The sequence below is a fragment of the Pseudorasbora parva genome, chromosome 17 (assembly GCF_024679245.1).
Source record: "Pseudorasbora parva isolate DD20220531a chromosome 17, ASM2467924v1, whole genome shotgun sequence".
NCBI classification, from domain to species: Eukaryota; Metazoa; Chordata; class Actinopteri; order Cypriniformes; family Gobionidae; genus Pseudorasbora; species Pseudorasbora parva.
The window spans coordinates 32,054,124-32,080,331 of record NC_090188.1 but is presented as its reverse complement, the minus strand read 5'-3'; the positions used below and the strand labels follow the sequence as shown (position 1 = coordinate 32,080,331).

The window sequence follows — 26,208 nt, the reverse complement described above, 5'->3', positions numbered from 1 at the left end:
TTTCCAGCAGAACTCTTGTTATTTTTGTTGAGCACCTATGATAGCAGAATAGCTGAAGCTGTGTGCATGGGCAAATATTATAATTAGATGGCTATTTATGTTTACAGGTTTTTCTCAACGGGGGATATTCAACAAAGCAGGTTATGTGACATAGCAAGGTGTGTTTTAGAGTAAGCAAGCAGATAACTTAAACTTTCGGTTCCAAAAACGGAGGTAACTTTCAAGGTATGCAAGTCCGTTATTGTTACAGTCTTCTGGTCAGCAGATATGATGGAGATTAAATATACAGTGAGGAAAATAAGTATTTGAATACCCTGCTATTTTGCACGGGGACTAATCTCTCCACGCTCACACTCATTAAATGAGAAAACACGAGAAGGCACGTTACAAATCGATGCATGTTTTAGAGTCAGAGACTGGAAAATATTATGGTAACCTTCAACTAAAGTGTTCTTTGAAGTGTTATTCCACTCTGTGCTTGATTTGTTTTGGCAGTAATAATTTGAGAATAACTTATGAAGTTAAGTAAATGGCGGCAGCTTTCCCTGGATCACCACTCTCTTAGCACCCCTTTGATATGAGGAGCGAGGTATGTGGTTCAATGTAATGTACTATTTCATATAAATTCATTTCTCATTATGGCTGTTGCCTGCTATGCTGTTATCTATGTAATGCTAGCCTGCTAAAGTGCATTTGTTAAGAGATTATTTTGTATCTGGCTAAATTGCCTTTGTTATTTTCTTTCTAAGTTTTCACAGTGTTGGTGCTATGCACACTCGTCTGAATTAAAGTACACCCGTATGGAAACACTCCTAAGCCTGTTTGGCTTACAAGTTGAAGGGCTGCTACAGTTCATATTTGGCACAGTAGCCTTTGTTTACAATTACAGAGGTCACGCATTTCCTGTAGTTTTTCACCAGGTTTGCACACACTGCAGGAGGGATTTTGGCCCCCTCCTCCACACAGATCTTTTCTAGATCAGTCAGGACTCTGGCCTGTCACTGAGAAACACAGAGTTTGAGCTCCTTCCTGGCTAGGCCACGCCAGAACCTTGATATGCTTCTTACAGAGCCACTCCTTGGTTATCCTGGCTGTGTGCTTCAGGTCATTATCATGTTGGAAGACCCAGCCTTGACCCATCTTCAATGCTCTAACTGAGGGAAGGAGGTTGTTCGCCAAAATCTCGCAATACATGGCCCGGTCATCCTCTCCTTAATACAGTGCAGTCGCCCTTTCCCATGTGCAGAAAAACACCCCCAAAGCATGATGCTACCACCCCCATGCTTCACAGTAGGGATGGTGTTCTTGGGACGGTACTCATCATTCTTCTTCCTCCAAACACATTTAGTGGAATTATGACCGAAAAGTTCTATTTTGGTCTCATCTGACCACATGACTTTCTCTAAAGACTCCTCTGGATCATCCAAATGGTAATTGGCAAACTTAAGATAGGCCTAGACATGTGCTGGTTTAAGCTGTCGAACCTTCCGTTCCATGCATGATTTTAAACCATGACGTCTTGTATATTAAATGTATTACCAACAGTAATCTTGGAAACAGTGGTCCCAGCTCTTTTCATTGACCAGCTCCTCATGTGTAGTTCTGGGCTGATTTCTCACCTTTCTTCGGATCATTGAGACCCCATGAGGTGAGATCTTGCTTGGAGCCCCAGTCTGAGGGAGATTAACAGTCATGTGTAGCTACTTCTATTTTCTAATGATGGCTCCAACAGTGGACCTGTTTTCACCAAGCTGCTTGGCATTTCCCCGTAGCCCTTTCCAGCCCTGTGGAGGTGTACAATTTTGTCCCTAGGTTCTTTGGACAGCTCTTTGGTCTTGGCCATGTTAGTAGTTGGATACTTACTGATTGTATGAGGTGGACAGGTGTCTTGATGCAGCTAACGACCTCAAACAGGTGCATCTAATTTAGGATAATAAATAGAGTGGAGGTGGAGATTTGAAAGGCAGCCTAACATGTCTTTGAGGGTCAGAGTCTAGCTGATAGACAGGTGTTCAAATACTTATTTGCAACTGTATCATTCAAATAAATAGTTTTAAAAAATCATAATTTGTGATTTCTGGATTTTTTTTAAGTCTATGTCTCTCATAGTGGACATGCACCTATGATGACATTTTCAGACCCCTCCATTATTTCTAAGTGGGAGAACTTGCAAAATAGCTGTCACAATTATGTTCTGTTTCTGTCGTCACCTGTGCTAGTGTCTTATTAGTTCCCTCCTACACCATGTGTATTTATACTCCCTATTCTGTTCTGTCCTTGGTCGGTTATTGTGAATGTTAGTGTTGAAGGTACACATATCTGTAGTGACCATTCTTTGTCCGTGTAAAGTCAGTGTTGAACCCTCATCTCCTGCGTTGTGCGCTTACTACTGCCACAAACAACCCTGACAGAATAACCGACCCTTCAAGTGAGTAATAAGAAGATGGACTCACCCCTGCTGCAACAAAAGTCCAGAGAGCCGGCTGTATTTGGATGACCTGGCCTGGATGATCCTGAGAGATGGCCTCTTACCTACAGCCAGCGATCTCGAAGTGCCCACCGAGGATAGTCGAGAGCTGGAGGACACGAAGACCTCGGAGTTGACGCAGACAAGTCAATCCAACGCAGAGCCAGGAGCGGACATAGATCTGAAATTCAGGCTGCGCCCTCACCCTGCACCCCTCCGGCGTCAGCATGCTCCTCCCTTCCTCCAGCCTCCCCGTCAGCCTCGCTTGCCACATCGTCGCTCCGGCCATCCGGGTCCACATCACCGCCTCCGTTACATGAGCCAGCAGCTCAGCGCTTCCAGGCCTACGATGTCCCCCTGGTCTGTCGGCCGCTCTGTTTCGCTGGTTCCTCACCTCACCATGGTTCCGCCTCCACCAATCGGTACAAGGGTTCCGTCCGCCCTGGCAGTCAGGACTCCGCCCTGGATCCTCCCACTATCAGCGCCACCATGGTATTGGTGCCCCCTACTCCAGAACTCTGCCCATCACCAGCTTCACGCCCTCTGCGGAAGCCTCCGCCCCTTTTCATGTATGAACTTCTTATTTACGCCGCGAGGACGTGCCTTTTCGGGGCGGGGGGCTTTTTAAAGTAAAGTCTAAGTTGAACCCTCATCTCCTGTGTTGTGCACTTATTACTGCCACAAACAACCCTGACAATAGCAGGGTGTTCAAATACTTATTTTCCTCACTGTATATTCTATAATAGCAAATCCAAAATAACAAGGAGAATGCAAAATCAATTATAAAAAAGTACTAACCAATCATTTCAGTAATGTAATTAAAATATGATTTATTATTTAATGTTGTCATCTCACACATCTGCATTCAATAAATTAGCATCAAACAAACAATATATTCCTATTCTCAATGAATAAAGAATACTTATTAAATGAAAAGATCGAAAACATTATTGCACAACCACCAAATAGGTGGTGATGTGGAGGCCCGGATTAAGAAAACATAGGGTTATAACAAACCCAAGGGCACCCATAGTAGCCAATCTTGGTGCCACAAGGTTTTCTACCACAGAAATAATAAGTACTTTTAAAAAACAAAATCTTCAAAAGCACAGAGATACAATGAGTACTGTCTGAATATTCAATTTTAATATTAAGTAGGCCTATATTTAAATATATTCCAGGCTGCAACACATTAACTGCATACTATTAACAGATATGAGGCCAAAGCAAACAGGTTTCCAGAAACAGCAACAACTTTTGAGCATGCAACTGCCTAAAGGAGTTTTATAACCAATGAGGTTCCAAATCTGAGCTAGTCGGGGGACATGGTTCCCCAAGAAAATTTTGATTTTTCTCATCTATACATGTGTATTTTAAGTACATACAGGCAAAAAAAAAAAAAAGTATAAATAACTGTCAAAACCATGTTAGTAGACAGTAGATTATCCGTTAAACATGCTCTCTCCTCATTTCCATCACTCTTTTACTCTTTCTTTTTTTCTAAGATCCTTCTCTTGCCCTCTCTCTTCCCCTGCTTAAGATGAGCTCTGGCTGATAGTCTGTTCATTGTTTAACATTTTTATCCTACAACAGCTGTCAATTATGAAATGTTTAGTTTAGCTACTTTCATCTCGCACCATTTACTGAAGCTTCCTGCGACTTGAGCTGCAAAAAATCAATAAAAAATACTGCACTCAGCAGCTTCTGTGAACATAAAGCCCACCAACTTTAAAATGATCGGTCATCTCAAATATTTTGACATTGACGAGTGGTAACACAGCAGACAGGGCAGTTCATCTATGATTTTGTCACAACATTCACTTCACACATCAGTGTGTTACTGCACGTTGAGGAAGCATAATTGATTATAATCGATCGGTTTTCAATCTAATAAGAAATCCTTGCAGAACTAAAGTAGTGTTAATACTTTATTAGTTAATTATTTCACAACATCTATTATGTATACCTAAAAAAAATACAGAGTCCGGACCTCGGTGACCTCAGAGCTGACTACGGCCATGATTACAGTCGTGTAGGCCGCCTATAGTTTACCTCAACAGTTTACTTTACATGGTCGGAACTATTCAGTCTGGTTTAGCTAGTTTTGCCACAGAGCCTTTACTGTACACATGATGTTGCGCTTGTATTAAATTCAAATGGATAAAGTGACTGCCTGGCACTCGTTATCATGTCAATAGAGTGATGGAAGCGCCGAACAAGTTAGTCAGCACTGAGCGTGAGACGGTCCAGCTTCTCTCGCGCTGCAACTACTGGATGCATGCAGTTTAATCAGCTAATGCCATTTCATTACCCGGCTTTTGATGTTTGTTCTCATGCACTCACAGCACTCCAGTAAATAACAGTGCTTCATGTGGGGGGCATGGTGGGGTTTGGCGAGCAGCCCACCAGGAAAAGTTTAGGTGCTCCCGATCGACTGACAATTATTTCCTCAGCCAATCACAGGCCCCTCTGTGCTTAGGTCCTGACCCTAATGTTAATTCGGCCCTGGCGAATGGCACACTTTTTCTCAGCGAGGGAAAAGTAGTGCTTAATACTTCCAGTTTGCGAAAGCTACTTTCGATGGACATGGCATCGCTCTGACTCCTGATCACTGGTCGCATATGCGCGCGCGCACGCAGGCACTCACTCACTCACTCACTCACTCACTCACTCACTCACTCACACACACACACACACACACACACACACACACACACACACACACACACACACACACACACACACACACACACACACACACACACACACACACACACACACAGCTGCCTGTCCGCTGACAGAGTGCGTGCCTGTTCGGATGAAAACCGCTTCAGTGAGCTCAATTATAGTAACACCGCATTTTATTCTCAGTAACGGTAACGGCGTTGTAACGGGGGAAACAGTAAATCGTTTGATTACTTGTTACTGAAAAAATTAACGTCGTTAGTAACGGCGTTTATCTATAACGCTGTTATTCTCATCACTGGCCGTAACTGTATGAATTAAGCGAACAAGTATGTTACAGTTACAATTGAACCATTTAAATGTCTTAGACCTACGTTACCTGTCCAGTAGGAAGCCATCTATGCATCCGTTTTGAACCCCTTCAAAACACGAGTATCACTCCACCTTTCAAAAGCTTGTTTATCCATGTTTTCGCATGGGCCCGGTTGAAGTCTCTCTTTTTTTTTTTCTGTAGCCACTCAGAAAGTAAGAAGTTGCATTTTACAACGGGTGAATCTGGAGTTGTCACTGGTGGTTGTTTTAACCTTTCTGGATCTGCCATCAAATGAATAAGTTTAAAGGTGGGGTAAGTGCTATCTGGTAACCGTTGTTGATATTTCAAATCACCAAAACAAACACGCCCCTACCCCCAAAAGGGTCTCGCCCCTATTTTGATAGCGCCGCCCACGGCTATGGCAGAATCACTGTGTATCTAATCCAGGTCGAATATTCAATGAAAAAGTCACCCCTTCTATCACAAAAACACAAACCGTTCTTGTGAACAACTCGATAGTACACGAGCAAGACAGTCCAACTAACGAACATATTACAATTATGACAAGATTAGAGTTACAGCAATCACAAAAACACACACAAACCGTTCTCATGAACAACTCGATAGTACACAAGCACACAGTCCAGCTAACGACATATTACAATTATGACAAGATTAGAGTCATAGCAATCACAAAATCACAAACTGTTCTCATGAGCAACTCTATAGCACGAGCCGACAGTCCAACTAATGACATTGTAATGGATATATAGGGATATATCCACTTTGGTGGCTGAACAAAAACAAGACTTGATGCTCACTTTCCAACGTGTTCAAACGAAAAAATATGTATTACAAAAAACTGCTGATATTCAAAATCAAAAAACCAAAAGATCAAAGTATCAAAAAAATAAAGGATTAACAAGATATAACTAGGATTGAAGCAGTCTGTCTGTTAGGCCATGAGGTCAAAGACTGCCACTTCCTGTTCTGGCCACACCCTCAGAGGAAGTCCCAGGTCCTTTATTCCAAAGGCCTTAGCCTCTCCAGCTTCTACCCCTAGATGGCACCAACTCACATAACATTGAAAGTTAATTAATTATTTAACACACACATTAGTTCTATTTAGCTAAATTCTATTTTAGCTCCTACAGACATATTACAATTATGACTGGATAAGGGTTATATAGATCATGAAAAGAATAAACAAACATATATTAGGAGTATAGTATCTTACTTGTCGGAGACATTGTGTGAGCTGATGCTTGAAGCACACAGTGAGGAGATTTAGATGCTCCATACGGTGTGGAAATGAACGGGTCTTCATCATCGCTGAAGTGAGCCACAATACGATCGCAAATGGACTAACAAGCGAACATGACACACGAGCATAGTCAAGCAGCATATATTAGACTAGTTGTCAACTAATGTCCGTCATGTGTGACTCGTGTGTTTTGAATAATGACGTGCACAGAGCGAGAGCGAGCACTCTTCTCACCATCAATAGTAGACACGCCCCTTACCTGCTGATTGGCTACAAGTTTGTTATTCCACTCGGCCCGTGTCCTTTTTCTAAAACGGTTTTGAAATAACATTTATCCCACCTTTAATTATATCAAGTGCTGTGAGAAAAGGCTATAAATCTCCACCTCCAACATCTCCAATTTCCCATGTAAATCCACCAGTACCAATGAAGTTAAAAACATTTTTACAAGCTTACCGTTGTAAATCGAGCTAAGGTAAGCAGATCGTTTTGAACACTGTCTGGTTATCTACTTGATCAAATTTATTTTGGATAATTTTTAACACAAAAAAGTTACGGACTGCAGCTTTAAGTAATAAAAACAAAAATAAACACAAACAACTATGATGATTTAAGTTAATCAGACTGATAAAGTATAAAACTATTATGTCTAATACATCTAATACATCTATCACAAAGAGGTATTGTGTTGTTTTGTGCCTGACTGACTTCTTTGGGTCTAAGTTAAATACTTCAGACTTTCATCTGACACCTGTATTTTTTTCTGCCTGGAAGGAGAGAAAGAGAACAAGAGCGAAAACAAGTCACAAAAAGAGAGGTATGAGCTATACAACTGAGAGACAGACAGTCCTGGCATATTTATTATGTAGTGCAAAACAGCCGTTATGCAGGCAGTGACTTTATTGTTTAAAACACCCACTCTTTGCTGTGTATTAAAGAGAGAGTGCAAAATCGGCTCCTGTTTGGATCCATAATGACATTCAGCCCTGTGGCAGATCAGAATTCATCAGATACACACAACAATTTAACAGCATCCACCTACACAACCGCCAACATATGTTCATGAACACAAACATTACTTGTGCATTTCAATTTTACTCCATATTTACCTGAATCTAAATCCCTCCTTTAGGCTAGATCAAATGTCTGTTTAACAAAACACAGTACAGTTTCCATCCTCTGATTTATGTGTACATTTCAGACGCTGGAGGGTGATCACTACACCTGGGCGCAGATCTCAGGTCTCGATCAGGACCTGTATGTTTTGAGCATCCATCGGTTTTCAATGTTGCTAACTTCGGACAGCTTCAGGTCATCTACTAATTACTATTAACTACTACTAATGAATTAATTAAAGGGTACATAACACACACACACACACACACACACACACACACACACACACACACACACACAGTTTCAGCCACACTCATGTTAATTTTGAGTCCTACAGAGAGAGTAGTATTGCATTCTTCATATATCCAAAGAGTCTTTAGTTTTATCATATTTATAAAAGACAGATATACTATACCAATTATTTCTGAAAACACCCAAGCTTGTGCAGCAATGCAGTGTAAGGAGCTAAAGAGTCAGAAGCACACACACACACACAATACATCATAGCATTATCCATGTTGTTGACATTATATACACGTATATGCGGATTGCTAATAAAACAGACATTTGATGCAGTTTCAACTTATGACCAGGAACAAACAAACACATACATTATTATTATTATTATTCATTATTGTTATTATTATTATGATAATGATTGATAATGATAATAATGATAATAAACTACCCGGCCAAAATAGTCACTGTTTACAAATTTACATTTACAAACATTTCAGACGATTTATTTTTCATTTTTGTACACTATGAGAAATATATCAATAAAATTAAAATTATTTAGAATATTCATTTCATTTTAGTAATTATGCATTTTAATTTATTTATTTATTTATTTATTTATTTATTTTCTTAATATTTGAACAATTGCAATAGATATTTTTTGTATTTTAAAATTGGCCAGTTGAAAATCCTTATATGTCATCGACCCACATATAGCTAAAGAAAACTATATGGGAAGCTTGATATGGGGAGGTTTTTAGCAGACCAGTTTCCCTGCAGGCCATCAACACCCAGACATTCTTCCCAGCAGCACTGGTACAAAATTATGTTCTCAATTAACATGGAGATAGAAGCACACGTCCCAGAATGCTTTCTGATAGCACAGAGAGTTAATATTATTCATTAGGGAGAAGAAATGTATCTTTACCAAACTTGCCCTGGCACGACCCGTTCTCTTTCAACCCTCCACTGACAGACTCATCTTCTCCCCATAAAAACAGATTTACAGCCATATTTTAAAGATGACAAACATGCCATACACACAGACCTTTTCATTTACAATGAAAATAAACTTTTATGCAAAAGTATAAACACAATACAATATACACAGATGAGCCAACACATTATGACCTAATATTCCTAATATTCTGTTGCTCCTATGCAATAAGCCATTCGTGAAATTTCCTCACTACTAAATGTTCCACAGTCAACTGTTAGTGAACAAAGTGGAAGCAATTAGGAACAATAGAAACTCTGCCACAAAGTGGTACGACACAAAATCACAGAGCAGGGTCAGCGCATACTGTGAGGTACACAGTGCAAAGACGTTGCCAACTTTCTGCAGAGTCAATAGCTACAGACCTCCAAACTTTGTGTGGCCTTCAGATTAGCTCAAGAACAGTGTGTAGAGAGTTTCATGGAATGGGTTTACATGGCCAAGCAGCTGCATCCAAGCCTTATATCAAGTGCAATGCAAAGTGTCAGATGCAGTGGTGTAAACCACGCTGCAACTGGACTCTAGAGCAGTGGAGACGTGTTCTCTGGACGAGCTTCTCTGCACAAGCTTCTCTGTCGGGCAATCCGATGGACAAGTCTGGATTTGGCGGTTGCCAGGAGAACGGTACTTGCCTGAATGCTTTGTGCCAAGTGTAAAGTTTGGTGGAGGGGGAATTATGGTGGGGTTGTTTGTCAAAGGTTGGACTTGGCCCCATAGTTCCAGAAAAAAAGGAACTCTTAATGCTTCAGCATACCAAGACATTTGGAGAATTTCATGGTCCCAACTTTGGAAACAGTTTGGGTATGGCCATAGTGTGTGTGTGTGTGTATATATATATATATATATATATATATATATATATATATATATATATATATATATATATATATATATATGACACTTTGTGAGATTAATTCATTTTAGAAAATAAAGAAAAAGACAAAGGTAAACAAAAGCTGAATAGACATTTGTTCATTCAGGACTGCATGACGGAGTCATTTAGATGTCATGCTTTTAGCAGCATGCATGCCTTCTTCAAGTGCTGTCTGCCTCAGTGAATCATTCCAGAGAGATGACAGACAACAGAAACCTAAGAGAGAGGGACAAATACAACTGCAAGGTATTCTCAAAACACGGATACACTGCAACAAATATAAACAGCAGTATCCAGGAAACAGAGCAGATCATTCAATTTCAGCTCTTTCTCCAGAGAAATTGTGCCATCATTTAAATTTTTTCATTTTTTCAGTGAAAAATCCTATGTATTTGTATGTAATGTGTTTTCAGGGCAATGTGGCAATTGTGTCTATATAAAAAGTTTCCATATTTTGAATTCTACTTCCTAGTTGTGTGCCTCAAAAGAGGAAAAGAGGACGTGTATATTCCTTCACACACAGACGAACGCATCAATCTATTGCTTAATGCATTGTGGAGACTCTAAATATACAATTTACAATCATTGAAGAACATCTTTGATTTTAATGAAGGAAGAAAAAACAAGAATTGATAGGTCAAAAAGCCCACAAATAGTCTATAAACAAAGCATCCGGCTGTCTTTGAGTTTACATGAACAAAGGTTGAAGTTACTGGTCAGGCTACAGAAGAATACCATAATTCCTCCATTCAACTAACGTTAGTCTTAGGACATCGATAGTCGCGCAGACCTATATCAACCCAGCCACAACACATAATTGGGAATAACATGCCTTAACACAGAATCGACCACAGTGGCTTGGGGTCAGCTTCCTCTGCTGTTCTTCCAGAAATCCAAGATCAAGAAGTGGATATTCGTTTTTGTTTTTTCTACGAATCTTTGCGTTGACATGTAGGCTACTAAACATGAGTGGAATTTGCACCACAGCGCCACCACACCTTGATGGTCATGACAAAAACAGCATGCATAGTTATCTTTATTGAAGTAAATAAGATTTAAATTGCCAGTCAAGTCATTTTATTTGTATAGCACATTTAACCGAACAACAGCGTTGTCAACTGCATGAATTAATTATATATTTTTAGCAATTTTACATATAATAATCCACGATGATCACATTACAGAAAACTGAAATTGCCCCTCAAAATAACACAGTGTCAATTTTTTTGAGACCCCCCAAAATTTCTCAAATCACATTTTCAGGGGAGCCCATGTCTTATTTAGGGGAGCCGAGCTCCCCCGTAGTTCGCACCCTGGATGCATTACACAAGATATTATAACCCATTTGGTCTAAAGACAATCTGACCCAAGTTTAGAGGAAAACTTTATTAACTTTATATGTTGGCATCACGTTTTCTTTAGAGCAGTTAGCAAACCTGAGTAAACTAAAATGGAAAAAAAATGCCTCCACTGTAGATTAGTCTAGACTAGTTAAAAAAATAAAATAAAAAGCAATTTATTAAATGCATTACATTTGAATTAATGGCAGTTTTTATAACACAAAGTAGCCACCACACTAATTAAAAAATAAAGTGAAAATAAAGTGGCATTTTGGGGTTATGGAAACAAGTTACCATGGCGAATACACAATATATCATGAACTGTTAATGAAAGATGAAAAATACTCCTGATGAACATAATGGGCATCATAAATGCATGCAAATCCTTCCCAGCTAACACACACAGAACAAATTATGGAAACTATTGACACTTTACTTTTATTTAATGATTACGTTTCATGATCGTAGTTTCTTTAGCGCTTTATTTATGAAGTGATATCCAGCATGTGCCGCTGCATTTGCATGTGCATTTGAAGTGTGTGCACTACAAGTACAGTATAACAGCTGACAGGACATTTCGGTTTTCTAAGGTAAGAGAGACTTTTTATTTTGTAGCAAGGTACAAAAATTACTCTGACATAGGGCCCTATCTTGCACCCAGCGCAATTTACTTTGTACACCGACGCATGTGTCATTCCTATTTTGCACCCGCGCAAAGCACGCTTTTCCCTCCACAGAAGCACGTCACTAAACTAGTGAATGAACTTGCGCTCCCTGGGCGGTTCAGCGCAAAAAAGGAGGCGTGTTCCGGCGCAAACAATCCCTGGTGCTATTTTGCTGTTCCATTAAATATTGCGCCACTGACCAGAAAAAACCTAGTCTAAAGTCAGTGGCGCGTTGCGCGTTGTTTATTATGCTATTTTAAGGGCGCATGCTTGACCATAATGTATAGCGTGCACAACGCGCATACACTTTGTTCATGTAATCTACGCAGATGCAACAGTTATTTTTGCAAATCATAAATTGTTACACTAAAAAAATGAGATGACGGAAATCATTGTGGTGTGCCACGAAGATGTGAAAAATAGGCATAAATCTAGCTTACAAATTATTCAGGCAAATTGTAGTAATTAAGGATCAGACCTGTTTGCCCAATAGTGGCAAGACATAAATGTTTCCCCCATCCCCATACAACACAACTTCTCTGTCTTTCACTGCTCTTACAAGAACATCAGTCTCATCGGCTGTGAACCGCTCCTGGCGTGCGCCTGGTAAATACGGCATAATAATATCAATCCATAATAGAACTTGCGCACCTGCTTTTAAAGGGAATGTTGGATGATGCTCTGATTGGTTTATTCACGTTACGCCCAAACCACACCTATGAATAATAAAGCTACTTCAGACCAACCCATTTTAGATTTGCGCCGGGCGCAAGAGCCATTTATCCCGCCGGGAAAATAGCAACAAGTGCAGAGACCCGCCCACAAAGTTACTTGCGCTTCGAGCTTTGACACTTGCGTTTCAGATCGTTAAAATAGGACCTCATAGCCTTACAACATATCATCTGAACATATTTTTCTCAGCCCCTCTGCAACCCACTCAGAACAGATACAGTGGGTATGGAAAGTATTGAGTATTGCAGCCATTTGCTAAAATCATTTAAGTTCTTTTCTCATAAATGTACAAACAACACCCCATATTGACAGAAAAAAAACAGAAAGGAAGCCATTTTTATTATAAAATTAAAACTGAAATATCACATGGTCCTAAGTATTCAGACCCTTTGCTCAGTAGATGCATTTAGTAGAAGCATCCTTTGATCTACAGCCATGAGTCTTTTTGGGAAAAATGCAACAAGTTTTTCACACTTGTATTTGGGGGAACAGTTCAGTTCAAGAACAGTCACGGATTTGTTGTGATGCCACACTCTTTGTTATTTTTGCTGTGTGCTCAGGGTCATTGTCTTGTTGGAAGGTGAACCTTCAGCCCAGTCTGAGGTCTTGAGCAATCTGGAGAAGGTTTTCATCCAGGATATCCCTGTACTTGGCTGCATTAATTTTTCCCTTGATTGCAACCAGTTGTCCCTGCAGCTGAAAAACACCCCCACAGCATGATGCTGCCACCACCATGCTTCACTATTGGGACTGTATTGGACAGGTGATGAGCAGTTCCTGGTTCTCCACACATAACGCTTAAGGATTGTTTATACTTTCGCCAGGCTCCACTGCGCTAGATTCGCCAAGAACTCGTTCATCTTCAGATGCAGAGCTGTGAGCGGAGTTACAAAAAATGTGCTGCATACCGCCAGGCAAAATGGGGTCTTGCGGACCCAATGCGCACGACTGCCCCCTCTGCCTCGACGTCATTTTTGCCGCGCGCACCCTCGCGCTCATGCGGACGCGTCGAGTATAAACAAGGCTTTAGAATTAAGGCCAAAAAGTCTCAGACTAGAGAATCTTATTTCTCCCCATCTTGAAGTCCTTCAGGTGTATTTTTTTTAGCAAACTCCATGCAGGCTTTCATGTGTCTTGAACTGAGGAGAGGCTTCCGTCGAGCCACTCTGCCATAAAGCCCCGACTGGTGGAGGGCTGCAGTGATGGTTGACTTTCTACAACTTTCTCCCATCTCCCGACTGCATCTCTGGAGCTTAGCCACAGTGATCTTTGGGTTCTTCTTTACATCTTTCATCAAGGCTCTTCTCCCCCAATAGCTCAGTTTGGCCGGACGGCCAGCTCTAGGAAGGGTTCTGGTCGTCCCAAACGTCTTCCATTTAAGGATCATGGAGGCCACTGTGCTCTTAGGAACCTTAAGTGCAGCAGAATTTTTTTTTTGTAACCTTGGCCAGATCTGTGCCATTGCCACAATTCTGTCTCTGAGCTCTTCAGGCAGTTCCTTTGACCTCATGATTCTCATTTGCTCTGACATGCACTGTGAGTTGTAAGGTCTTATATAACTAGGTGTGTGTCTTTCCTAATCAAGTCCAATCACTATAATCAAACACAGCTGGACTCAAATGAAGGTGTAGAACAATCTCAAGGATGATCAGAAGAAATGGACAGCACCTGTGTTAAATATGTGTGTCCACGCAAAGGGTCTGAATACTTAGGACCATATGATAATTCAGTTTTTCTTTTTTAATAAATCTGCAAAAATGTCAACAATTCTGTGTTTTTCTGTCAATATGGGGTGCTGTGTGTACATAATGAGAAAAAGAAAGAACTTAAATGATTTTAGCAAATGGCTGCAATATAACAGAGTGAAAAATGAATGGGGTCTGAATACTTTCCGTACCCATTTTTTGTATGCATATCTATGCTCAGAACTGTCTAGCGACCAAACCATTTGAGAAACATTGCTGTAGAGAACACCCTCATACTAAAATTCCAAGGTAGCATTTAGCAAACCTGGCTAAATGGAGAAACTGGTTCTCTGTCCTTCCACCATGCAACTTGAGCGAAGACCCAAGTCACGTGACATGCACTTAGATAGTGTATATTTAGTAAATAATATTATTATATTTAGTAAAAAAATAAAGCTCTTATTTTTTTATTAAAAAGTGTCATAATTACTATTTAATCAAACTATTTGATCAAGTAAGAAAAACATTTTGTGGCATATGGTGAAGTGAGAGCTGGGTAGGGGCAGCAGGGGGCGGTGCACATTCAATTTTGACATGAGAGTATTGCGGTTCAAACCGTGGGTGGTGTATCGCGTTTTTTTTTCCGGTTTGGTTTGAATATTGTTACGCTCCTATACAAAACTCATGAATAATTGTACATTTTGACAAATCCACCAATTGGTTATTCTTTAGCAGACCTTTTATGTAACAACCTGATAAAAACCTGACTCCAGGAAGTTGATATATATGCCATCCAGTCAGAGGACACCCATTCACGACACACAGATAATTACTCCTCAGATGCCATGTAAATGATAGCAAATAAACCTTAAACGGATTCATTCAAAAAAGTTATTACTCCACCACCTGCATGACATCATGGCCCAATGTGGTTGAATTTCAAATTTGCGACAATGTGGTTTCGGTAAACAGTCGCAAGATTTCTTCAAGGATGCATTGTACGTTGTATTAGCTGGTGAATTGAGATGGCACTACAGGGATTTTGGCTTATTAGGTAAAAGATTTATGAACAAAACAGTGTTTTCATCTCAGTTGGATGACTGCATTGAAAATGCCTCAACTGCTAAATTTGTGTGGGCCAAAACAAGTTGTGTCTGAAATGCAAACTGATAAATACTGGGTATGTTTTGCACAATCAGATAACATAAAAACACTTTCCAGAGCTAAAATCCCTGCTGTCTTATTGGGTTTATCAGATTGCTGGAGGGCCAGTTTGAAAATCTAATATATACACATCAAGGTTTTGTCCAGGAGCTCATCACACAAATTAGCATCATGGTCTTCAAGCTGCTTATATGGAAGTAAATCGACTTCATTCTCGCAAAGCAGCAAGTGGGGTTCACAACTGCTTAACTACCTCCATATGTAAGTGGAACAGAGACGATTTAGCTACATACACAAACATAAACACAACCATTAGAGAAGAGACGGTATGAAAGTTTCATATCACGATTATAGTGACCAAATTACCACGATTATCAATATTATCACGGTTTTGTTAAAATGTGATTAAAGTGTTCAAAAAGACTGATGCACACATTGAAGATTTATATTTGAAAATCAACAAGCAAAACAAGCAGCTCTATGCACTTTAAGCAAAATTCGATTTATCTATACCGACGTCAATAGCAACGCATTTTAACAGCGCAAATCCACATATTTATGTGGTAAAAAAAAAAATGTTGTAATAAGTGTACAATGAATATACAGTATTATCCCTTAAATGTAACCCTTAAAGGGTTAGTTCACCCAAAAATGAAATTGATGTCATTAATTACTCATCCTAATGTCGTTCCACACCCATAACCCGTAATCGATCAAAAAATTTGGGTCGCCAATGTCATGTGATTTCAGCAGTTTGGCGCTTCAGAACTGCTGAAATCACGTGACATTGGCGACCCGAATCATTGATCGATTCACTGATTCATTGACTGTTTGATTCTTTTTGGAGGCACATGGAGGAGAAGACCATGCTGAATACAATCGTAGTTTTTGATATTTTTGGACCAAAGTGTATTTTCGATGCTTCAAGAGACTCTAATCAACCAACTGATTGTTACATATGGACTACTTTGATGATGTTTTTATTAGCTTTCTGGACATGGAAGGTGAAGTGGGCATTGACTGCATTATGCTCTGGGACTAAAATATAAAATATCTTAAACTGTGTTCCGATGATGAACGAAGGTCTTACGGGTGTGGAACGACATTAGGGTGAGTCATTAAAGGGGGGGTGAAACACTCAGTTTCAGTCAATCTCATGTCAATCTTGAGCACCTATAGAGTAGTATTGCATCCTTCATATCTCCGAAAAGTCTTTAGTTTTATTATATTTATAAAAAAAATATAGGCTGTACCGAGTCTTTCCGGAAAAAAGCGAGCGCCTGGAGGCGTATCGTGTGGGCGGAGCTAAAGAATTACGAGTGGCGGTGACGTTCTCAAGCGTGGAGAAACCCATGGCTAGCGATCGGATTCAGCTAATACATATATGATCCAGAATCAAATTCGGAGGCTGAAATAAATTGAACAGGAGAAACAGCAACAGCAGGACGTCCGTCCCTGTGGTATGTACTGTATTTAGTGACCTGTCAACATTTGTGTGTGTTTACTCACAGTTTATGAGGACTTGATTCGGTATATGGACTATTGTATGCGACTAAACCTTAGCAGTAGTAAGCAAAACGGTTTTGCACGTCAGACTAGTGTAACGTTATACATAGAACAGCAATGGAGTAAGTTAACCGTTAGCGCATTTGAATGACGAAGCACGCGATCGTGTCGTTTACTGATGTTTACTCACGTGACGATAGCCAACAGCACAGACATTTGAAGCAGTTTTACTCACCGGCTGCTTCCAAAGCAGGACCGAACCTTTATTGCTGGGACCGCTCCGTCAAAAACACACTTCTTTGGTATGATTTGGTGAAGTCCTGTGACAGCAGTGACTGTGGATATCTGCGATGTTGTGAAGCTTCGCTGTCATTTCTGCATTCAAATCGGTTCAAACGCAGCGCTGCCTTCAAGGACCTTCCGCTCTATAAACGTCAAGCCGACCCATACTCAAAAAAAACTCTCAGAAACTTGTGAGAAACCGGAAGGAGTATTTGTGACACAGAAATACTCCATCAAACATCCAACATTAGTTTTTGAATCAAAGTCATGAAACAGCATTTCACCCCCCCCCCCCTTTAATGACATCAATATCATTTTTGGGTAAACTAACCCTTTAATAGTCTTGTTTGAACATTCATCCTTGGCTCAAAGCCACTTGCTGCAAACTTTTCTTTGCAGAAGCTTCACGTTTATTTCAAGTGAGTGAGATAAAATAGTTCAACTCAAAACAACATTTTGTGTCCAATTATTTCCCATGCATAGTTTTGGTATTCAGGGGGACTTCAAAATTTTTCCCCCAAAGTTAGTTTATGTCACTGAAGGCAGTTATCATCACGATGATTTCATTTCAGGTGTTCGTTTTAAAAATAAGTTTAGTTTGAGTTAGTTATTTGATGCTATAAAAACGGGGTGTGTGACATCATGATTGACAGCTGAGACTGACGGCTTCTCTGAGTGAAGTTGTCAGTGAGGCACTAACGGACTTTTTTCAAAATTTTTGGGAGCAGATTAGAACTTTAGCTTTAATTTCTACATTTCCATAACTGTTTATTTCACACCAACATAATTAATTGTTCTGCATCTGCGAGAGTGTGGGCGGGCTTTTGATATCGCGACTGTACTTCCTGCTCTACTTCCTGCGCTCTACTGCGCAACTCCGGTCCCGAAATCGCTACTGCGCAGACTCGGTCCCAAGATGTCCGCGCCGTGCAAGTCCGCCTGAAAGCTTCAAATATGGCAAGTGGAAACGGATGATGTCGAGTCGTCCATATTTTTTTACGGTCTATGGTTTTGAACTATTGACTGAATGACTTGCCGCCACCTACTGGCGGTTTTTATTTTCATATCTATACTTTGTAAGGACTTTTTTTATTTAAAATATTAAACTTTTAAAGTTTAATTTGTACATATTTCTAAATTCAAAAACTTATATGTAAAACATTCATACAACATTAACTAATGCATTAAGGCATTAAATGCATTGTATGAAGTCCAGTTCCGCTTTGTGTGTGTGTGTGTGTGTGTGTGTGTGTGTGTGTGTGTGTGTGTGTGTGTGTGTGTGTGTGTGTGTGTGTGTGTGTGTGTGTGTGTGTGTGTGTGTGTGTGTGTGTGTGTGTGTGTGTGTGTGTGTGTGTGTGTGTGAGAGCCTGTTTATGTGGTTTATGAGGACACAAATTTGTATAACTACATGGGTATTACACTGGTATTACACTATAAATGTGGTTTATGAGGACATATCAAATGTCCCCATAATTCAAATGGCCTTAAAAACATACTAAATGATGTTTTTTTGAGAAAGTAAAAATGCAGAATGTTTCCTGTGATGGGTAGGTTTAGGGGCAGGGGCAGTGTAAGGGGATAGAAAATACGGTTTGTACAGTATAAAAACCATTACGCCTATGGAGAGTCCCTGTAAACCACATAGACCAACGTGTGTGTGTGTGTGTGTGTGTGTGTGTGTGTGTGTGTGTGTGTGTGTGTGTGTGTGTGTGTGTGTGTGTGTGTGTGTGTGTGTGTGTGTGAGTGTGTGTGTGTGTGTGTGTGTGTGTGTGTGTGTGTGTGTGTGTGTGTGTGTGTGTGTGTGTGTGTGTGTGTGTGTTGTACTCTCAGAAGTTAATAATAATATTATGTCAGAATTATGTTGAATTTAAGAAATTGACAGATGATGCATACATTTAATAAGATTTGAAAACATTGCTCTTATAATGGTAAAAATTACCCTGGATATTAAAGGACAAATATCGTCCTGTAATGGGAAAGTTATAATTGGAATGTGTTTGATGGATTAGAATGTGCTCCTAAATTTTTGACTGTGCTCCTAAATTTTTTTAATTAGGAGCACAAGTGCTCCTCAAGAAAAAAGTTAGCGTAGAGCCCTGTATATATGTATATAGCATCAGAGAATACTTGCCCTCTCTGCATATATGAAAGAGAGTGGGGAGAAAAACAAGACACTCTGTCTGACAAAATTACAAATAAAAAGAATCCGGATGCTTTCTTGAGCAGAGTGTATTAGAGGAGTCCTCTATATCACCAGCGCAAACGCTACACAGACACACCCTACTTGACAACGCATGACATCAAATTAAGCCTCTTAAAAGGAACAATTTAGATGCTCGTTACACAGTGGTCCTCACATAATATCTGTAGAGCATCCACTAGAGTTCAGTGATTACATCAGAGTCTGTGATAAAGAGCCTTCACCTTGTGTGTCCAGTAAAGCACCAGGCCTGCTCTCTCTTGCTCTGCTCTGTTGTTTATAGCTGTGAAAGGACAGGGCAGCTCTAAGATCACACCAGGTCAAATCCACTTTAAGAGCTGACATATCTGTGCCGTTTCCCCTGTGCATTCTAATGCTCACGCCATGACTTTTCCTGAGGACTCATTTACATACAGACTCCACTGGAAACCAGCCACAACACAAAGGTGTGTGTTTGAAAGTAAGAGACAGGGATAGAGATGAATAACCATACACGCAGCTTTGCAAAAACTCGGATGGCAAGATCTTCAGAGGAAAAGTGGTGTCTGCCAGCATAAAATGTATAGTTGCAAAAGATTTGAAAACTGTCAGATGCAAACTTCTTCTGAGGAAAAGTGGTGTCTACCAGTATAAAATTGTAGTTGCAAAAGGTTTGAAAACTGTCAGATCACTTAGAAAACAAATAGTGCTTCTTTACTCAAAAGCCACACAATTTGAGTTGTCATTAATGTCTGTAGCACAAACATTGCGGGGCAAGTTACATACTGCCTTTTAATGGTACTCCAAGTATGCAATTGTATACATGAGCAGTATGAAGGTTTAAAAACAGAAATGAAAAGACTGTTTTTATTAAATCTTAAAGGTGTATTTTTTTTATACTGTTGTCTGATGTCAACTAATGATGTTTGTGTGGTTTTTACATTAAAAAACAATAAGTAATAGGCTATTTTATACACTGGTTTTGAGGCTGTCTCCAAAACGCTGGGTTTTGATGGGCGTGCAGCACTGGAGACGTGGAAGTAAACGCCCACAGCTAGGATTGGATAAGCTATGCATATTTAATGAGCTTAAGCTCCCCTGTCAGTTCACATGACGGAGAGGAGAGATTGAGGGAGAAACGGCAACCAGAATGATTATCTCGATCACAGGGCTCGTAAACGTCTTTATCCAACAAACACAATGTTTTATTTCTCATCGACCCATGATTGATTGGACTATTATTTTTATATTACACACAGCCCACAAGATCAAACAATATAAGCGAGAATCGCGCGCACACATACACGTGTGCCCCGCCCTTCAGATTTCAACTCGCGAGAGAGAATAGCAGAAGAACAAGAACGGAATATAACGATACACATCGGCCTGCTGGGCTTTGCGAGCCCTGGCCCATACGTGTCTAAGTCCAGCGTGCAAAAGGTATGTTTCTGTTAGACACGTACACAAAACGATCTATAACAATGCAATACTATTACAAATAAAAACACGTTTTACTCACATAAGTGTGTTGCACCATTCCTGTCGGATCCAAATCCAGCATCGACCGGAGATTTGTTTACAAACGATTCCGCAGTGAAATGAAGTGAACATGTCTTCCCCACGTTAGCTGGAACTTCATTAAAAATTAAGTTCAACCACACATTCCTAATATTAGGATCCGAAGGAAGCTAATGCAGGGACTGTGTTCTTCCACAACCAGAAATAGCGCAATATCTTGCTATCTTCCTCGCCATGTTTGTTGTTGGCTAGCACAAACCCTCCATGAGTCGGTGGGGGAGACTACTGGATTAGACGTGCTGTATAAGCGGTGTTTCGTCGAGCAATGACGCAAGTATGAAGCACAAGAGTGTTTGCTGGGCCTGGTGTCTATAAAAGCTTTTCTTTGACTAACAAGAAAGTTTTCAGCTCTGAAACGTATCAAAAAAGCTCAAGGGAAATTGATTTCTCAATTCATCACCCTTTAAATAAAATTTAAGCTCTATGATGCAATGATGTTATCAAAGAAAATAATAGCGGCTTCTTCTCCATCAGATTTGTGTACAGTATCAGGGTTTAAAAACAGTAATGAAAAGGTTGTAGTTTTGTTGAAATGTTTATAATTGAGATGCAAAGTTATATAAATCATATTTGAGGTGGAAAAAAATAGCTAGACGAATTACCTTTTGGTTATGGAGTAAATAAGGGTGCAAACAAATGCACAATCATTTTAAAACATAATTGCACATTTTAAATATTTCTCTGCTATATAATTTCCTAGCAGGCTTTCATAAAATTGCATGACTGAAATTGAGGGGAAAGTTAGAATTATTAGGTAAATCAACAACATGCAACAAATGCTTAAAATGTGGAAAATGTTCAGTTTACATGAACTGAAGTGAAAATAACTGTTGCATTTGGACATGCATGGAGAGAGACACGTGCAGTTCCCTTAATCCCAGTCCAACACACTTCCTGTCTCAGATGCTATCCAGAGAACCAGAGTGCAGGAACACCATAAATACTGCTGGGGGAGGAGAGATAGAGTGGAGGGAAAGAGGATGGAGAAACAGGGCCAAGCAGAGGCAAGAAGAGAATATGCATGAAGGAGAACAATAGTTCAGAGGAAAAATAAAACGAAGAGAAGAATGGAATAATAAATGAGAGAAAGGCTTTCAAATAATTTACAGCACACAAGCCTGTGCATATGAGATGATCTTGTTAAAAGGGGAAAAACTTGAATTATGGGACAACTGGGGACATCAATCATGGTAGTGTAAACTGGCTGCTAATTACAGAATTAGATCTAGATTTTAAAGCAACTTGGAGCTTTTTATAAATATGGAAAAGCCTAATGAAAATGTAATTGGTGAGTTGAAGAGAGACAAGTTATGTTTGCCAAAGTTTAAAGGGGCTATATTGTAAGAATCATCATGTATTAAATCGCTTATTTATTGCCATCACCTCTCTACCATTGAAATTAAATGAATACTTAACCAAATGTTCAATAAAATGCAGAAAGAGCTATTCTATACTGTAATTTCAATGTGCCATGCAAAAAAAAAAGACATAGCCAGATCTATAGTCTCATATATACTTTATAAATCCAACTATCATAACTGTGTAATTAATAACACATCTGATCTCGGTAAATTGCAGAGCTTGAGCAAACATATCAACATCAAATACTTTCTTAACTTCTGTTTTCTCACCAATGTAATTCTTTTGTGTTTGTTTTTTTATTGAGAGGAAAGCGTGTCACGTGATGTACATTAAGAATACATTTTTTGCAAAGGTATTTCCAACTTCTTTTAACTCTTACATTTTGCTTTATATTTTCTTGTTACTTTGCTCAGAAGCAAATTACTTTGCAGTTAGTATTTTGGGCCACTGAATCACATTTAACCTTTTGTTTGTTGTGCACAAGTGCGAGCACAGTTCACTACACAGCCACTGGTGTCACTAATAACAAGTGTTTCTGAATTCTACATTAAGGTGTCATGTATTTGTTTGCTTTTTTATACTGTTGTCTGAGACTTTTGTGTGTTTTTTACATTCAAGAACATCATAATGAATAAGTAATAGGCTGTTTTCTACACTGGTTTTGAAGATCTCTCCCGAACGCTGGGTTTTGATGGGCATGCTGCACTAAAGACTTGGAAATCATAACAATCCTAGCCCGCGGCTAGGATTGGACAAGATTTGCATATTTAATGAGCTTCTGTTCCCCTGTCAGTTCACAAGGGAGGGATTGAAAGCGGAAACCAGGAAGATTCTCTGACAGGGTCCTTAAATGTCTTTATCAAACAAACACAATGATTTATTTCTCATCCACCCGTGATTGATTGGAATATTTGTATTACTTGGCCCACCTCAACGGTTAATATAAGCGCGAAGCGAGTGCACACACGTGCCTTTCAAATATCACATCAGGAGAGTGAAGAATGTAAATCAAGAAAGTAATGTTATTTCACTATTTAAGATTCACAGGCCTGCCAACGGCCTTGCATATCCAAGTCTTATTCCAATGCAATACTATCACATATAAAAAAAGTGTTTTTCTCACATGAGTGTGTTGCACCACTCCTGTCATATCCAAAATTGAAGGCACAGCATTGTGTTTTAATCTCTGCAAATCCAGTATTCTAGTTTGATGGGCCTGGTGTCTATAAAAGCTGTCCTCTAACAAGGAAGTTTTCAGATCTGAAATTTACAGGATATTCTTATATTACAATTAACATTCTTATATTACCTTTTATATATCAAAACCTGAAGGGAAAGTTGATTTCTCAATTCATGACCCCTTTAAGACCCTTTAATAAAGGGTTAGGGGTATGTTCAAAGTCACAAAATAACCAATAAAATCCTGCAATATCTGATCACAGTTAATTTGTTGCCCCCTAATATTAATCCATTTCTCTCACATATCTCTCAATCTGGCCTCCTGTCTAATGAAGAATTACAGATTATCATTACAGATGGAGTGATTGGTTGTCTTCAGTCATACTGAAAATTATAATCCCATGCTGACAGACTAGGAAATGTGCCTAGAGTAAACTCAAGATGTGTTGTGTGTAGTTGGAAAAAATATTTAAAAATGTCCCTTGCAATCTGAGCAATCAGAATCAAAATCAGGATAATTGTATTTATTACTATGAACTTACTTCTCACAGTGGCGGTCCTGGTACAGTTGTAAAGGATGGCGAGCTCTCCAAACACCTTTCCTGGTCCCATAGTGCACAGCTTCAATCCCTCTTTAGTCACTTCAACCTTTCCCTCTGAAATAAAAAAACACACCACAACTGTAAATAACACAAAACACTTCGAAACAACATGCACATACTGAAATAATTTAGAGATTTAATTGTGAGTTAAGTCTTTAAACCAGAACATACACACGTACATAAACGATTGTCTGGATATAATATTTGCTGTGCCGACTGGTGTTGTATATTATGATTCATGAAAGAGCACACGTCACAGCCTTCAACACCCCTTTAGTGTGACTGCACATTAAAACCCACCTGTTGCTTTCTCTCTCTCTGTCTTTCTCTTTCTCTCTCAGAGGTGTGAACTGGAGATGGGCTGATATGATACATTTCAAGCAGAATAACAGGAAGTTGAGCATCTTTTCTCACTTTTCAACAGTTGAGTTTCACTCAGTTGATGAAAATGGTTAAAGACCATGAGAGATGAGACAGACTGATCCAGGAAAAAATTAAAAAGGTGTGAAATAAGACCTGTTACGGAAGATAAGATCCAAAGTTTTTTAACCAAACTACTAAAAGAGGGCTTTGCACTGGTACAAGCTGTCCCTAAAAGAAAGAGAGAGTTGATGACTCTTTCCTTCTGATGGACTATTTAACCAATAGCAGAACAGGATTATAGGGCAGAATGACTTTCACGTGGCCTTGACCTAATAAAAACTTTTTCTGCATTCAATTCAAAATATACTTTTTGCCACACTTGCCAATGGCAATAAATCACAGACCATAAAAAAATGTATTTAGCATCTGTGGCCAATGGAATTTAGATGTTTTGGTTATTTTGTATACTTGTGTCAAACAGCACAGGTCATTGTGTGATTTGCAACATCACATCTAAGATGAGCCAGTCTTCATATGTCAGTGATATTTCTGTTTTAGTGGCTTACTGAGAGAAATATTCCACGTATGCCTCACCACATAAAAATGAGGCATTCTAGATGAACTTCTAATAACATTTCCATTGAAGGAAACTTCCACTGTCCAGTTATGTCTTTGATTTGAATAACTCACATCAGAGAGAGTTTGACTTAAAGCATGTAATGTTGTAGTTCCTAAAAGTTGGCAGCCAACTTTTTATTTACTGTTTTATTTACTCACCAAAGCCAAATTTTACTCATCATCTTAGGTGTAAATAAATTAATAATAAAAAAATCATAATATGTAATTAAATGAGAACAACCAAAAAAGTACCACCAAAAAACAAAAATGTTTTTTTTTTTTTTCAGCCCTGAGCAAATTGACAATTAATATTCATGTAGTTAAACTCAAGGAACATATTTATGCTCCCAGTTTAACGTTTGTGGTCAGATTTATTTGTTTTTTACAGGTTCACTATGTATTTTGATTGATTATAATTGAGTATATATGCCACTCGTCCATGCGTGTCTAACTATATCTTTAAATAGAGAAAAGTTAAATGCTGAACAGAGTCTGCTGGAAAAAAAGAGATGGCGACAGTTTGTAATAAAACATGAATCAACATTAGTTTAATCAAATGTTGTAAGCGAAGCAGATATTTTATTACTCAACAGTTATTTTATTGTCATGGCCAGAACAGATAAATTGTCACAGTTTTGTTTAACCTCTAGAGGGCCAAATGTTAAAGTTACATAGTGTACCTTTAAGAAATTAATACTTTCATTTAGAAAGGATGCATTAAATTCAAACGTGACAATTATAATGTTAGAAAATATTTCTTAGTCAAATAAATGTTGTTCTTTTGAACTTTCAGCATTGATAAAATTACATTCAAAATTATTTTAAATTGTAATATTTCACAGTATTACTATTTTACTGTATTTATGATAAAATAAATAGTTAGTGTAAGCATATATACAAAAAGGAAGAAAATTAATCATTAAATAAAACATTAAGGTCACCTTAAAATGAGAGGTTAGAACATGCAAAACACTTGTCAGAGTGTGAGATAAGATTCAAA

The 26,208-nt window shown here is 39.0% G+C and overlaps 1 protein-coding gene across 3 annotated transcripts in view; it reads right to left on the bottom strand.

Annotated features, from left to right (window-relative positions):
- The window catches only part of prkg1a (protein kinase cGMP-dependent 1a), a 175,315-nt gene that overhangs the window by 67,914 nt on the left and 81,193 nt on the right, over positions 1–26,208 (bottom strand). For all 3 annotated transcript variants that reach the window (XM_067421958.1, XM_067421957.1, XM_067421956.1), the window contains exon 3: positions 24,168–24,281. In XM_067421958.1, coding sequence (XP_067278059.1) covers positions 24,168–24,281 — 114 coding nt within the window. The remainder of the gene's footprint in view (positions 1–24,167; positions 24,282–26,208) is intronic.